Below are 13,684 nucleotides of genomic sequence, written 5' to 3'. Positions count from 1 at the left end.
AAATGAAAATCTGACTTTTAGTAACATGAGTTACTAAAAGCCAGTGATAGGCCAATATATGGGTCAGTTGGCAGATGAGGTTGATGTTCTGACAAGCCCCAGAGGACAATCATCAGGGCACCAGTCTCTGTGTTGCTCAAATATACCACACCCTGTGTGGTATAGTGTGTTGAGTGAGGCACTGATTAGTAATGTGGGACTGCAGGGATCAGAATTAGGAGCTGAAAATGGATGGTGGTGTGTCTGAGCTTGAGTGTGTCTGCATGTGTGTGTATTATTAGTGTAGCACTAATAGGCTTTCTGGATTTCCCATCACTCCTCTTGATCTGCCAGAATCCAATATGAGTTACTGAGGCCTCACCCAGCTGCACACACACCAACAGATGCAGCACCAACAGACTTTCTATAAGTTCACATTCTATAAGTTCTAATATAATTAAAAAAAGAGCAAAAAACAAAGTCATGTTTATACATAGCGTTTAAAAAAAGTATTTCGATGTCCTCCCTTTGTTGAATCTTAACTTTCTGTTGAGGAACGCAGTGAAGCAAGACAGTTTGTGTACCTAAACTACTCAACTTTGTTTTGCTATCCCTATAAACAGGTGTCTTACTATCACCTGTCTAATCAGGCCCGCCTTAGCAATGAATGGAGAGCAGTGCCTTCCACGGCCAATCGGCAGTCTCTCTAAAGTATTTTCAGTGACATTTCAACTGTGAAGTCAGCAGTTGAACACTATCTTACTACTGTCCTCTTTTACTTTAACTGAAGAAAAGCTGTGCTATCTCTATGATTGGGGACAACACACACCTATCGATCATGGGTAAAAAAGTTTTTTTTAAATACCATCAACAGCTTCTGTACAGTGGCTATTAGTTTTAAACCCTTACAATTTGAGATTTGTTAAGTCATTATCATGGAAGAAGATCAGGTGCATTCACACACGCATGTGAATGTGGGAAGTAATGAATGAAGACGCTAGGACTTTCAAAATAAAACTCAGATATGCTAAAATAACACAAACCTCCAGTTTTAGGCCACATTACAGCTAAAGGAGAATTTTCATGGATCCTAATTCTCAAGGAGCTGAAACGAGCTGAGGACAACAGTATTTATGATTCATGATTTTAACGTAAGTGTACCAGCGGCTGTTTAAAACCAGAACTATGCTCATACGTTTGTGTGATAATGAATATATAAGATGGGAAGTTCATTAGACTTTCAAAATAAAGTTTTAGGGTAATCTACAAAAATAAAAGCTTAAAGAGTTCCCAGCTGAGAAAGTATGTTACTCACAGAACTAAATTAGTCTTGCGGGGAACTTGATGGACTTTCAAAACAAGACCTAGACAAACTGCAAAATAGAAGTCTATATTTTTCAAAGATTATTGCAGAACACAACCAGGATCTGAAATGGGGCTACATTTCAAAATAAAGCTTTATATTGTTTATCCTTATTTTATGTTCAGCACTTTGGTCAGTGCTCACAGCTTTTTAAGTGCTTTATAAAATAAATGATTAACATTTTAACAGTATAGACAACACTGCTGGTATTTGTGACATAGCAAAATTCACCCTTGTTGTCCCTAGATTTAAACACCTAGGATTTTCTTTCCCTCTGTAAAAGGATTTCAGAGGCCTTTTGCGATTATGCGATATCTCAATAAATCAAGCAGATAGTTAAATTTTACACAGCTACATTCCCGCCTTTAAACATCTTAAAAGTTTATTTTGAGTGAAGTGTAATATATCATACTTCAATCAGTTTTTCTCCACTCTCATGCAACTTTTGTTTGCACAATCTGCTTGGCCCCGCCCCTCAACAATCCCAGGGTAATCAGAAATATCTGTGAGAGTGTAGACCAGGGACAATGAAATTACATGGGTATAATTCTATCAAAACACATGGAGGGCTTTTAAAATCCCAGAGGGGCAGAAGGTCCCTGCAATGAAAAAGGGACCAATCATTAACTGACGTTGAGAAATTAGAGAAAAAACAATGAAACAGAGGGAACATAAGCAAGGACATCAAAGCCTTAAAACGTAACTATATTTTCATGTATGTATGTATGATTTCAGTATAAAGTACATCCATCCATTTTCTAACATGTCTATCCCTTGTGGGGTCGCAGGGGGTGGCGATGTCTATCTCCAGCTGTCAATGGGCGAGATGTTTTATCATTAAAATGGTCTAAAGCAGTGGTGTCCAAACTTGGTCACCACAATTATTATTTTTTCCACATATCCTATCTGTCTGAGTAGCACTGAGAATTGCTGTCTTGATGTCAAAGAAAGCCTAACAGATTTACTTCAACAAGTGGAGCATCACATATTTTGCTATATTTCTCCTCTTGATATATATGCAGAGAACTTTATTGGATATTATTTTACAATTGTTTGAAATTTAACAATCGGAACAGAACTGTAAAAGAAAGAAAGGAAGAGAAAAGGATGGGGCAAAACATTAAAAAGGAGAAAAGGTGACAAAAAATAGAACACAAGAAAAAGAGAACAACATCCTTGGAGTCTGCTTCTACACCTCCAAAGCGAGATATAAAAACAACAGTGAAACCAAACCAAAAAGAATCAGTTCTTTATCTGAAGGAAAATTATTTATTATTCTATATTATTGTAACACAACACTAAAGTAGCAATATGTTTTTTTGTGCACTTATTTGCTCCATAAATCCAAATGTTCTATTTTGGGGGAAAAAATAAAATAACCGATTATTAAAATAATTGTTAGTTGCAGCCCTAATTTATCAGGGTCTGTCGTCCTGTTCAATTTTGATGTTGTGCACATCGATAGTGCAATGACAGTTACTTCATAAATAGTTAAGAGTTGGTGGGTCCTATTTAAATTTGTCTCTTATCTAAACGGGACTAAAATCAAGCTCTTGCAAAAAATTATATTGGTTTCTGATAAATTTACTTGTACTACAGCTAAGCCTGACTAATAAAAATGATCACCTACTTAAGTCCCCGGACAATTATCCTGTGCTTGGTGCTGGGTGCTTTGGAGCACAAATTACACTGGGAAACCATAGGAGCGAGCAGTGTTGATAAATTATAAAATAAAGAAAACCTTGCATTACTGGGTTCTGTGCAAACAATGCAACTTCCTGCACAGTTTTCTCCAGTTCCATTCAGAGTTGCCAAACCTGACTGACAGTTTCTAGCCCAAATACAATGTAAAACCAGTCCAACAAAAAAACAAAAAAACAAAACAAAAAAAAAAACAGCCCAAATCTAAACCTCTCGAGCTCATGCTAAAAGCATACAACTATTACAAATGATGAAGAATTAGCCCACAACTTCCCTAATGCAAGGAAAAAAGGCTGCACATACAGCCTCTCCACAAAATGTGCATAGCAACCAAAAAATAGTTATCAATAGTTACTTTTAAGACTAGACTTAAAACTTTACTTTTTGACAAAGCTTATAGTTCGAGTGGCTTACCTTATGTTGAGTTATCTCTATAGTTATGCTGCTATAGGCTTAGGCTGCTGGAGGACATCAGGGTCTATTTTTCTCACTCTACTGAGTTCTCCTACTGTTCTCCAATTTTCATTGCTTATTATTTTATCTTTTACCTTTTTGTTCTCTGTCATTTCTTTTCTTCATAGTAGGTACACCTGGTCTGATGTTTTGTTAGTTGTGTTATCATACAGGGAAGACAGATCATCCGCTATTACCATTACTGGATCAATGTGTGCTTCTGTGCTTTTTTGTCTTTCTTGTTGTATCTCTGCTCTGTCTTCTCAAACCCCCAGTCGGTCGAGGCAGTTGACCGTTCACACTGAGCCTGGTTCTGCTGGAGGTTTTCCTTCTCGTTAATCGGGAGTTTTTCTTTCCACTGTCACATCATTCTTGCTCAGTATGAGGGATTGCTGCAAAGCCATGGACAATGCAGACGACTCTCCCTGTGGCTCTACGCTTCTTTAGGAGGAGTGAATGCTGCTTGTCAAGACTTGATGCAACCTGCTGGGTTTCCTTAGATAGGAAACCTTCTGACCAATCTGTATAATCTGATTGAATTTGTCTTTGGAAAGTGCCTTGAGATGACATGTTTCATGAATTGGCACTATATAAATAAAATTGAACTGAACTGAATTATCAACCTACCGAAAAAATTGTTACCAAACTACTAACATGAGTTTCAAAAGAACTATCCCTGATTCTGCACAAATTTGAAAAAAGAGAACACATTAGCTTGAACTGTACTAAATTCAGATTGTTTTTGAAATCATTCATATTACTCTTAAATGCCACTGCCATCATACTTCTGTCTGAATGTTTCAAGACCGCAAATTGTCCCTCATGTGCAGATAACATTAGAGACTTTTTATGGAAGTAAACAGTGTTCAATAATGTTTTGATAAAATACTAATTCTAAAAAAAGTATTTAAAAAAAACGCGGATACCGGCCAGCATCTCTCCTTGGATAAAATCCGACATGACCTTTCAGATTGCGGACGCTTTGAAAAATGTCTGATACATATCCAAATTAGTACCATATATCGAAATGGCACAAATCTGATTTTTTAAGGAGAGAAAAGATGAATATGGGTCGCATACAGGCAGAAAGATCGGATTTGGGTCACATTTCTCTGCAGCGTAAACGTAGCTGATCTCTTTCTCACTCAGTAGAGGTCAATCTAACATTTCTCTTTCACACAGCCAGAACACATTTTGTAAGTTGACCATTTAAACGGGACAGTGTGTAACTAATTTGGCTTTTATCTTACTTTTAAAATCAAGTATTGCTTTTATAAATACATATTCTGGCACAGTCTAACATCACAGCAAAAATAAAAGCGTTCTCACAAGAATTAGTAGTTTATAAATACAAAGGTGGCAGTGCACCCACTGGGAGGCGCATAGAACCCAGTACATTTATCCCATTAAAAAGTGTCATCCAAGATAACATTAGATAACTCTTTATCCCATGACAGAGAAATTTATAGAATTAAAGCAAGGCAAGTGCACACAACACAAACAAAATTACTTAAGGATTGAAAGATATAATGCCATAAGAGGTGCAACAGAAAAAAACATTATGAACAGAACTTTATTATTATTATTGTTATCATGATGATGATGATGATCATCAAATTGTAATAATAAAGTAGAAATCATAAAAACACCAAAAGGTCAACAGTTTCATGATACATAAAGCTTAAATTTAAAAAACCATCAGTATCGGCGATACTGACCGTGTATTTACTTGGTATCGGAGCGATTAAAAATTCCCAGTATTGTCCCCTCTACCAGTTGGGCGGAGACCCGCCCAATCTGCCAACACTGGTTCCATTTACTCAATAGTGGCCTCATGGGTGTAGGTTTGTATAGGGACCATAGGGACATGTCCCTACCAAAATTTTGCACCGACCTAATTGTCCCTACCAATAATTCGATGTGAATAACATGTTTATAATTTACAATACAGCGTTGTTACAGCAGTCGCTTATTTTCCTCTCGCAGCTCCGCTGCTTGGCGGCGGCTGCTGCCGCAGCTCCGTCTGCCAGCCTGCGTGTCTAGTCGTCGGTCTTTCCTGTCGCTTTAACTTAGCAGCGCACGTAACTGTGCTGTGTGCTGTTTAACTCCACTCTCATTGGTTGTTTTGCCTAAAGTTCCGCCTTCTCTCTCCCTGGTTGGCTGTTTTCTAGTGCGTGCATGTGCGTGCATGCTTGCAGCGCGAAATTTCAATTTAATTCACGCCAGAATACTGCGGTTACTACAACGACGAATATTAGACTACGAAACTAGTCCCAATTAAAAAAATATATATTATCTCGTTATAACAGGCGATAGAAGAAGCAGGAGAGAGTAGTTTGATTTGTGGTACTTAAGAAATGTAAGTAACCAACGTTAGCATCTTAAAATAACATTTAATTCAGAAGTATAATACATTTTATCAACAAAAAACTTTTTTTATTTTATAAAACTAAATATTCTGTGTCAGGCAGGAGTTCTGAAGACTGCTGGAGAAATGTAAGCTTTCAAAAAATCCCTTTAAGACGATTCAGATATAAATAGCAGGTGTTATTCGTTTTATAGAGTATAACAACACGAGATGGTGCCTAAACATTGCTATTTTTTGTTTAGAAAGCATAATTAGGGCTCCACATAATAATAGTGCTATTTCTACTTTTAGAAATAGGATAAAGTACAAACAGAGGAACACATTGGTTTGATTTTACATAGATTTCCACACAGTCCATAAGTAAATTAGTACAAACATTAGTGTCTGGTAAAAATGCTTGAATCTGGCTGTTTATTTTGGATATTATTACATTACGGATAAGATAGTGTTATATTTTCTTTTAATAATTGTTAAAAGCGATTTTATATTTGAATAAACTTAGGCTCATGCTTAGTGTTGTGATTGTAGATGATGCCACCAAAAAAGAAAAGAGACATAAGGAGCTATTTCAACACTCAGACAGTATGTATCATAGGATTATATAAAAGGTTGTGTTACATTTAATCCTTTAATACTAAAAACACACTTGTATAATAGTAACATTATATGATTATAGGAAATACAGATATCCAGTAATAATGATGCAGGGCAGCTTGGAGGTGAAGCAGCTGGTCCTTCAGTGCTTCAGGTGATGTCTAATTGATTTTAATTACAAATTAAGGAGCAGCTATTTATTTATTTATTTATTGATATACAATATATATATATATATATATATATATATATATATATATATATATATATATATATATATATATATATATATATATATATATATATATAGTGCTTATAAAATTTGTATTAATGTAGCAAAAAATGCTGCTTTTCTCTTTAAACGAAATGTCCCCTGATGCTCACGTCAAGTATAAAAAAATAGGGGCATGCATATTGCGTAGGACCAATGACATCCAACCCATGAAACTTGAGACCAGTAGTGTCCCTACCAAAGTTGAAATCAAACCTACGCCCATGAGTGGCCTCAAGTGTTTAGGAAGGCTATCATCAGCGTAACACATAAAATGCAGCTCCACTTTCTTAATTTCACCATGTGCTTGCACCATGGCCAGAGAATAAATGCATTTTGGCCTTTAAGTCATGTACATATCATGCCAGGAACATGATTCAGCTGAACAGCTATCTTTAACGCAGCAGCGGTGAATGTCTGATGATAGAAGAGTAGATAACCTTTCCAACACAGAGGACAATTATGTATTCTTTCTTTTCTTTTAAAAACGGACCAGTGTTTTTGCCTTTTCAATCACTAAATAAAAGAAACAAAGTAGATTTAAGAAATTAAAAAATATGCAGAAATAAATTCATTATTTTGTATAAATGGTATTGTTTATAAAAATTAGGAATGTAGGATAAAGGACTTATCTGAACAGACCCATCTAGTGGAGTGTAATTATATTCTCCGCCAAATGATCTAAGGCTATTTCATCATCACTCCAGGACTGTTTGTTCTCACCTCCATCTAGATAAGAGCAGTGGACAGCACATACCTTGAAAACTTCTGAGAAAAAGCCAGAGCCAATCTTTTCACAGTAGAAGTCATCAATGCGGGCTAGGCTGGACACTGCACTCCGCAGAGCTCTGTATGAGGACGGCCGAATCCGGTTGGGAGCATGGATGCTATGAAGAGGCGGCTCATCCAGACCTCCTGGACCATCATCAGGATTGCACAGGCAGCACTCAGTGTGGTAGTCCATGGTGCTGGTGGTCCAGGGCCCCCCAAAGGATTGGTTCTTTCCCACAGCAGTTACTCCTAAGTAGTCCTGTGGCACTCTGACATGGTGCCTCTCACAAACATTGCATCTGGAAAATCAAAGTGGATCTCAGGACGAGCATAGACGCTTTTTTTTGACAGTTCCACAGTCACTCACACTATGATGTAATCCCGTTTCACAGCTTCCACTCTAAGGCAGGATGCATTAGACGGCAGCTAAATAATTAGAGAGAAATCCATCTTCTCTAATGTGAGGGGGAAATTGCAATATTCCTGCAGAGATTACAGCTCTCCAAATGCTCCATCCAAGAAATAACTCAAACTGTGCATCGGTGTTCGGTAGTCCTGCGGCCGCTGAATGCCTCGCCGTTGCTGTGCTTGTGGTAGATCACTTCCGTCCAGCATGCCGTTAGTTTTGGAGGATTTGCGGGCAGAAGGCCGTGAAGGAGTCCCACACAGCACCGTCAGCGGTCAGAGTTTCTGCCATTAAAGCTGGAGCAGGAAAGAGGACAAGGATGTGTGTGAGAGGACAAACATCAACATTTTCCCTCAACAGGTGTCATGTAGGCCAGTCCCTCTGCTGCTTCATCTCACAGATCAGCTGCAGGACACCTACCTGCTGGCTCGCCTCATCCACGGGCCACACTCGGCCATCGGTTTATTTTTCATTTCATTTGTCATTTCACCACAACGTGGGGGAGAGCACGCCGACTAACACGGCTAAACAAACACCACCATGTGGCGCTTTAAATGGTTAATGAGCGATTTACCAACATAATCCCAGTTTCTGTTCACACGGCAGCAGTCAATGACAAGCAGGCAGCGACGGTCACACCGGCCGCTCAGCTCGCTCCAAACGTCGGTGCGAGCAGGAAAAATGTCCGCGGTTCCACCACTGCAGCAGGGGACGTAAAAGCGGACATGTTCCTCCCTTCATCCGGCTATTCGGTCGCGTCAACCTGATAATCCCGTCTGGGTTTGTGTCTCAGTCCGTCTGCTTCTTGGGATGTCTACATTCACCTCCCTTTTAGAGTCAAGCTGCCACACGGATGTCAGGAACTTCCTGCAAGAACTTTCAAATTCAATCTTGACGCACCAGACCAATAGCTGTTTAGTTCAAACATTTCAAAGAAAATATATTAACGTATAAGGGAAAAACAGAAAACAATATTAATAACGAACTATATCCTAATATAAACCCTATGTTAGCCTGATTAGACAACTTCAAATCATGTATGAAATTATACTTTCAACCTCTTCCAAGAGATTTCTATGAAAATGTATTATTATTTTTATTATTATTATTATTATTATTATTATTATTATATACTCATAATGTCATATATCCCGACATGAGCTATAAGCACACATACATATCACACACACAAAAGGACCGATATTTTTTCTAACACACAACCCTGCGACAGATTGGCGACCTTTACTTTTCTCCTTCTCCTTTACTTCCAGCGTCTAAGCAATGACACCAAAATTTGGATCTCTTGACATAACAAGTGCCTTTTTAAAATAAAGTAAAAACATAAAGGCTACCATTTTGTAAAATATTCTTGTACTTCACTTTTACTTGTCCCCATGTTCTAGTGGGTGCCGTGGATGCTCTGATATAAAAGAACAAAGCAAATATGAGATTATTAAAATACAAAAATTCATACTGTAGAAAGTGATAGAAACATCTACCATGGACAGTATTTATGCATTAATTTGTCTGCTACTTTGTGCAAGCCCTGTCTCTGGCTTTAGCAGACTTTAAGGTGTTACCTGTCGTTTTAATTAATCACTCAAATTCGGCATAACCTTCCATTAAAAGCTCGTGTTCTGCTTGGGAGAAAAACTGTGGGCGTTCCTTGGCCATGCTTAACAGCCAATAGCAGCGTTGCTGATCATTGTTTCTACTATCGATACATTTCCCCTTTTAAACAAACGCATGAAAGCGCAGTTATCTCAGTTAACTCAATCCAGCCACACTAACCCTAAACAACAGGTGTGTTGGAAGAACCCAATTAGCCGGATCATGATTAGCCGGATGAAATCATCTTGGATGTGTCATTTGATCTCGGATGTTTTAAGCAACGTACGAAGAACGGGCCCCAGGACAAAACCAAAATGTTTATCCACTGTAAATCCGACGCTGTGAACGACTTTTGTTTTGAAAAGAGACACTTTGCTCTTCCTCTGTGTTTTCCTCTTATCTTGCTACACGCACATCATAGACATAACATAAGAGTAGACCCCGCATTGACTGTCGCGGCGCAGGAATTACGGCCGCCATCTTAGGGCGGTCGACCTGCTACCCTAACCTGCTGATTCAAGCTGAACACACTAATGATACCTCAGCACTGTGCGGCGTATTTTTGTTTAAATCGACGGACTATTGACGTCAGGGCTCGAGGGATAATGTTTCACAAGTAAGATTAAAAGATATTGTTTATATTAGAATGTGATTTTTCTAATATTAGATAGAGAGATACAGGTCTACATGTCTACAAGTATTTGTGACTCAGTCTCTCCAAAATTGCATCTACTCCGTGAGGGCATCAGAGCTATAGACATTGGGGAATAATTTTACACACACACACACACACATATATATATATATATATATATATATATATATATATATATATATATAGTTATGGCCTGGCTCTTGGACCATAACAAATCAAAGGGAACCCCCACATGGGATAACTTAAAATGGGATTTATTTAACAAAAATCATAACTCGTTGGGGAGGAGAGGGAAAGAGAAATGTAGGTGGCAGAGAGAGAGAAAGAATGAGCTGAGCTCCTCCGAGCTGGTCTGATCTGAGCTGTTCCCAGCTGGGGTTAATCATCTGGTGCTTGGGCTGGAGCGGAGCTTGGGTTTGCGCTGTCAGGTGAGGAAGCTTGCTGCCGTCAGTCTGGCCAGCTGCCTCCACTTCCAATCATCACTACACAGGGACACAGAGGAAAGGCCTTGGGCCGTAACAATAAATTTATATATATATATAAATAATATATATTTGTGTGTGTGTGTGTGTGTTTTGCAGCATACATAAATTCTGTCAGAATATTCAATTCATTTTAACCACACTAAGAACATTTAAATGCACTGAACCATTTGTTATATTAGCTAGGGGTCCGTTCTTCGTACGTTGCTTAAAACATCCGAGATCAAATGACACATCCAAGATGATTTCATCCGGCTAATCATGATCCGGCTAATTGGGTTCTTCGAACACACCTGGGGCCTGTTTCAGAAAGGAGGTTAAGTGAAAACTCTGAGTATGTTAACCCTGAAATGAGGGAAACTCTGGGTTTTCTGTTTCAGAAAGGGAGGTAAGTTAAACCTGAGAAAGCAGAGTAAGTCAAGCCCGTTTCTGAAAGAGAGGTAACTTATACTCAGAGTCAGTTACCATGGCAATTTACTCTGTGAACCTAACCTGGTCGGGAGCAGGTTTTCTTCAGAAAACCCAGAGTTTATTTTGGTCTCCTCCCCTTTTTTAAAAGTGGTGTTTAAACACCTCATTGATTCTTTGGGGACATATTCATTGCGCACATTTCAGTCACGCAAAGGGAATGAAATGGCATGTCCTTTTATGGATGATCCTGTTGACGAAGAGGCTGTATTACTTCGTAGGGAGTTACATTTACGTCAGGAAAGGATTTTGAGGCCCAGAGTGGATTTTTTGTCATATCCCTATCCTATCACAGCAATTTATATGGTGTTCTTCATTTGCTAAAAAAAAAAAAAGATTTTAAAATAGTTTCAATATTTCCTAGAATTCACCTGTGACCATACACTCACCTCTAGCTTTAGTTTCAGAATGTTGATTTCCAGATCTGCCTTTTGGATCTGGCGGTCCAAGTATACAAGTTATTTGCTGTTTTTTTCTATCTTTTTAATAAGAAGAAGTCTATATAACTCCTTAACTGGCAACTGAAAATACATTAGATTAGAGTTACATCATGAATGTAGTCTAAAATTCAGAATGAAACTGTGGCATTTACTGTAAATCACTGAACTGTGTCCATCTGTGCACCAGAAGTTGATGGACCTTCCTCCTGCTGTTCTTCCATACTCTGGGGGGTAGAGATAAGAATGACCATTTATAGATATAAACTTGGATTCTATAGGCTACTCCACATATAAACGTGAATGTGTAGATTGTTTGATGTGTAGACATATAATATTAAAATTACCTCTGTAGGCCTGTCTGTGGCAGCAGAAACGGTTTCTTCATCCCCATCATCCTGTGAAGATGAGCATTTCATAGTGTACACTTTATAATACTATTTGTCATAATTGATGGTGTATGGCAGTGGTTCTCAACCGGTGGGGCGCGCCCCCCCGGGGGGGCGCCGACACTCTCCCGGGGGGGCGCGAGTAGGCTACAGGATGGGAGTGGAAAAAAACTGGGGAAAAAAAATTTGCACTTTTTTTTTATCACTAAACTACTTTCATAAAAAGTTAAAGTTTTGTTTATACATAACTCCTGAATAAAAATTAAAATGTTGATATATTAAAGAGTTATTTTTGTTCTTTGACTATGTATTTTGGGAAAAACTGGTTAGTTTTAAACTAAGAGCAACATACATGCTCGTGCCTGTTATGTTGCTCACATAAAACTAAGAACCACATGTGTTATTGTGCTATAACTTGTTTTAACTTGTGGTGGGAACCTATGACAATGTGTTGTGGGAAAGACTGATTCTGTATTTCTTATTTTGCTTATATTTGCTGTATTCTGAGTGCACTCATATTATTTTGCTTTGCACACTGCTGAGGTGCTGGGAACGGTTGATGTTTTGGGAAACATGCTTAGGGAGGCAGGGCAGCTGTGGAGTGAGAGATGGCCGCTCTCGCTCCACATCTGACTCTTTGTTTACAAGTATATAAGGAGGTGACTGCCCTCAGCCCGGTGAGTCTGCCGTGAGTTCGTGTGTGGAATACCGGCATCGTGAACGCTGATCTTAACCTAGGACTGAGGGCTCCCAGTTCGTGTCAATGGTAAGAGCTGATTCTGAGAATCTGTTGAGCGTCACGTTTGTTTGAAAGCTTGTTGCTTTAATGCTTGCTACTTTGCGTGTGTGAAGAGCTAATTGTTTTGATGTGCTGTATTCTGTGGGGAATAATAATAAATGTTTGCCTTATATTCTAACAGAAACAGTGTTTGAGTCCTTATTTGTGTTTGCCGATCTCTCCCGATCCTGAAATAAACATTTCATAAAACATTTTGGCGTTGTCGGCAGGATCTGAGGAGAGACTACAATACACAAATATGTTTAGAAATATGTTTAAAAGGAGAAATAAGAACTCAGATGAGAAAATTCAGGGGGAAGAGATAATACCCGGATGGGAGCTTCCTCACTGTAACGAGGTAGCGCTGTGTTTGCGCAATGGTGGGGGCAGACCGGAGCCGTGGGGTGGTCAGCTGGAGGCAGCGGGACCCGAAGAATTATTGGCAGTGTTGCAGAAGATTGAGGTGCAAAAAAAGGCTCCGGTGGACGGATTACAGAGGCGCTTGTGGATTTGTGCTACGGCATGGAAGCAGCAGTATGAAGCTGGCCAACAATTAAAAACTCAGCAGTTAAAAGACAGACAGGCAATGACTGAGCTGCAGTCTGCTGAGTCACTGTATCGGCAGCATGTGCAAATGCTGACTAATCAGCTGGAACAGATGACCAGTGTTGCAGAAAAAGCTGTGGCCCAGGTGTCTGTGTTAACAAGGAAAAACAGGGGAAAAAACCCCGCCGTTTTCCTCTGAAAAAAGTCCGTTCGTTTGTAGCTGGATTGGGGTCTGGTTGGGATCCCGAAAGCTGGGACGGTAATATGTGGGACGATGAGGAGGACAGTGATTCTGGAGGTCCTCCAGATCCACGTCCTTTCCCTCCATTGGGGGTTAAACCCGTCGTCCGAAGGAGAAGAGAGCAGCAGCATGTACCCGCAGCCTTCCGGCAGCGGCTAGATTCTCAAGGTA

At 39.2% G+C, this 13,684-nt stretch overlaps 1 protein-coding gene across 4 annotated transcripts in view; it reads right to left on the bottom strand.

The window, feature by feature from the left end:
• The window catches only part of LOC105922855 (dual specificity testis-specific protein kinase 2-like), a 73,657-nt gene extending 64,843 nt beyond the window's left edge, over positions 1-8,814 (bottom strand). The window contains exons 1-2 of one of the 4 annotated variants that reach the window (XM_036136696.1): positions 8,327-8,814; positions 7,487-8,202 (exon numbers count right to left, since the gene is read on the bottom strand). In XM_036136696.1, coding sequence (XP_035992589.1) covers positions 7,487-7,693 — 207 coding nt within the window. In that variant the 5' untranslated portion in view covers positions 7,694-8,202; positions 8,327-8,814. Of the gene's footprint in view, positions 1-7,486 lie in introns of all 4 variants that reach the window. The other 3 variants (XM_036136693.1, XM_036136695.1, XM_036136694.1) reach the window with 3 other exon arrangements.
• Between the last annotated feature and the right edge of the window lie 4,870 nt (positions 8,815-13,684).

The sequence above is a fragment of the Fundulus heteroclitus genome, chromosome 5 (assembly GCF_011125445.2).
Source record: "Fundulus heteroclitus isolate FHET01 chromosome 5, MU-UCD_Fhet_4.1, whole genome shotgun sequence".
NCBI lineage: Eukaryota > Metazoa > Chordata > Actinopteri > Cyprinodontiformes > Fundulidae > Fundulus > Fundulus heteroclitus.
The sequence above is the reverse complement of the archived record's forward strand: the minus strand, read 5'-3'. Positions and strand labels throughout refer to the sequence as shown.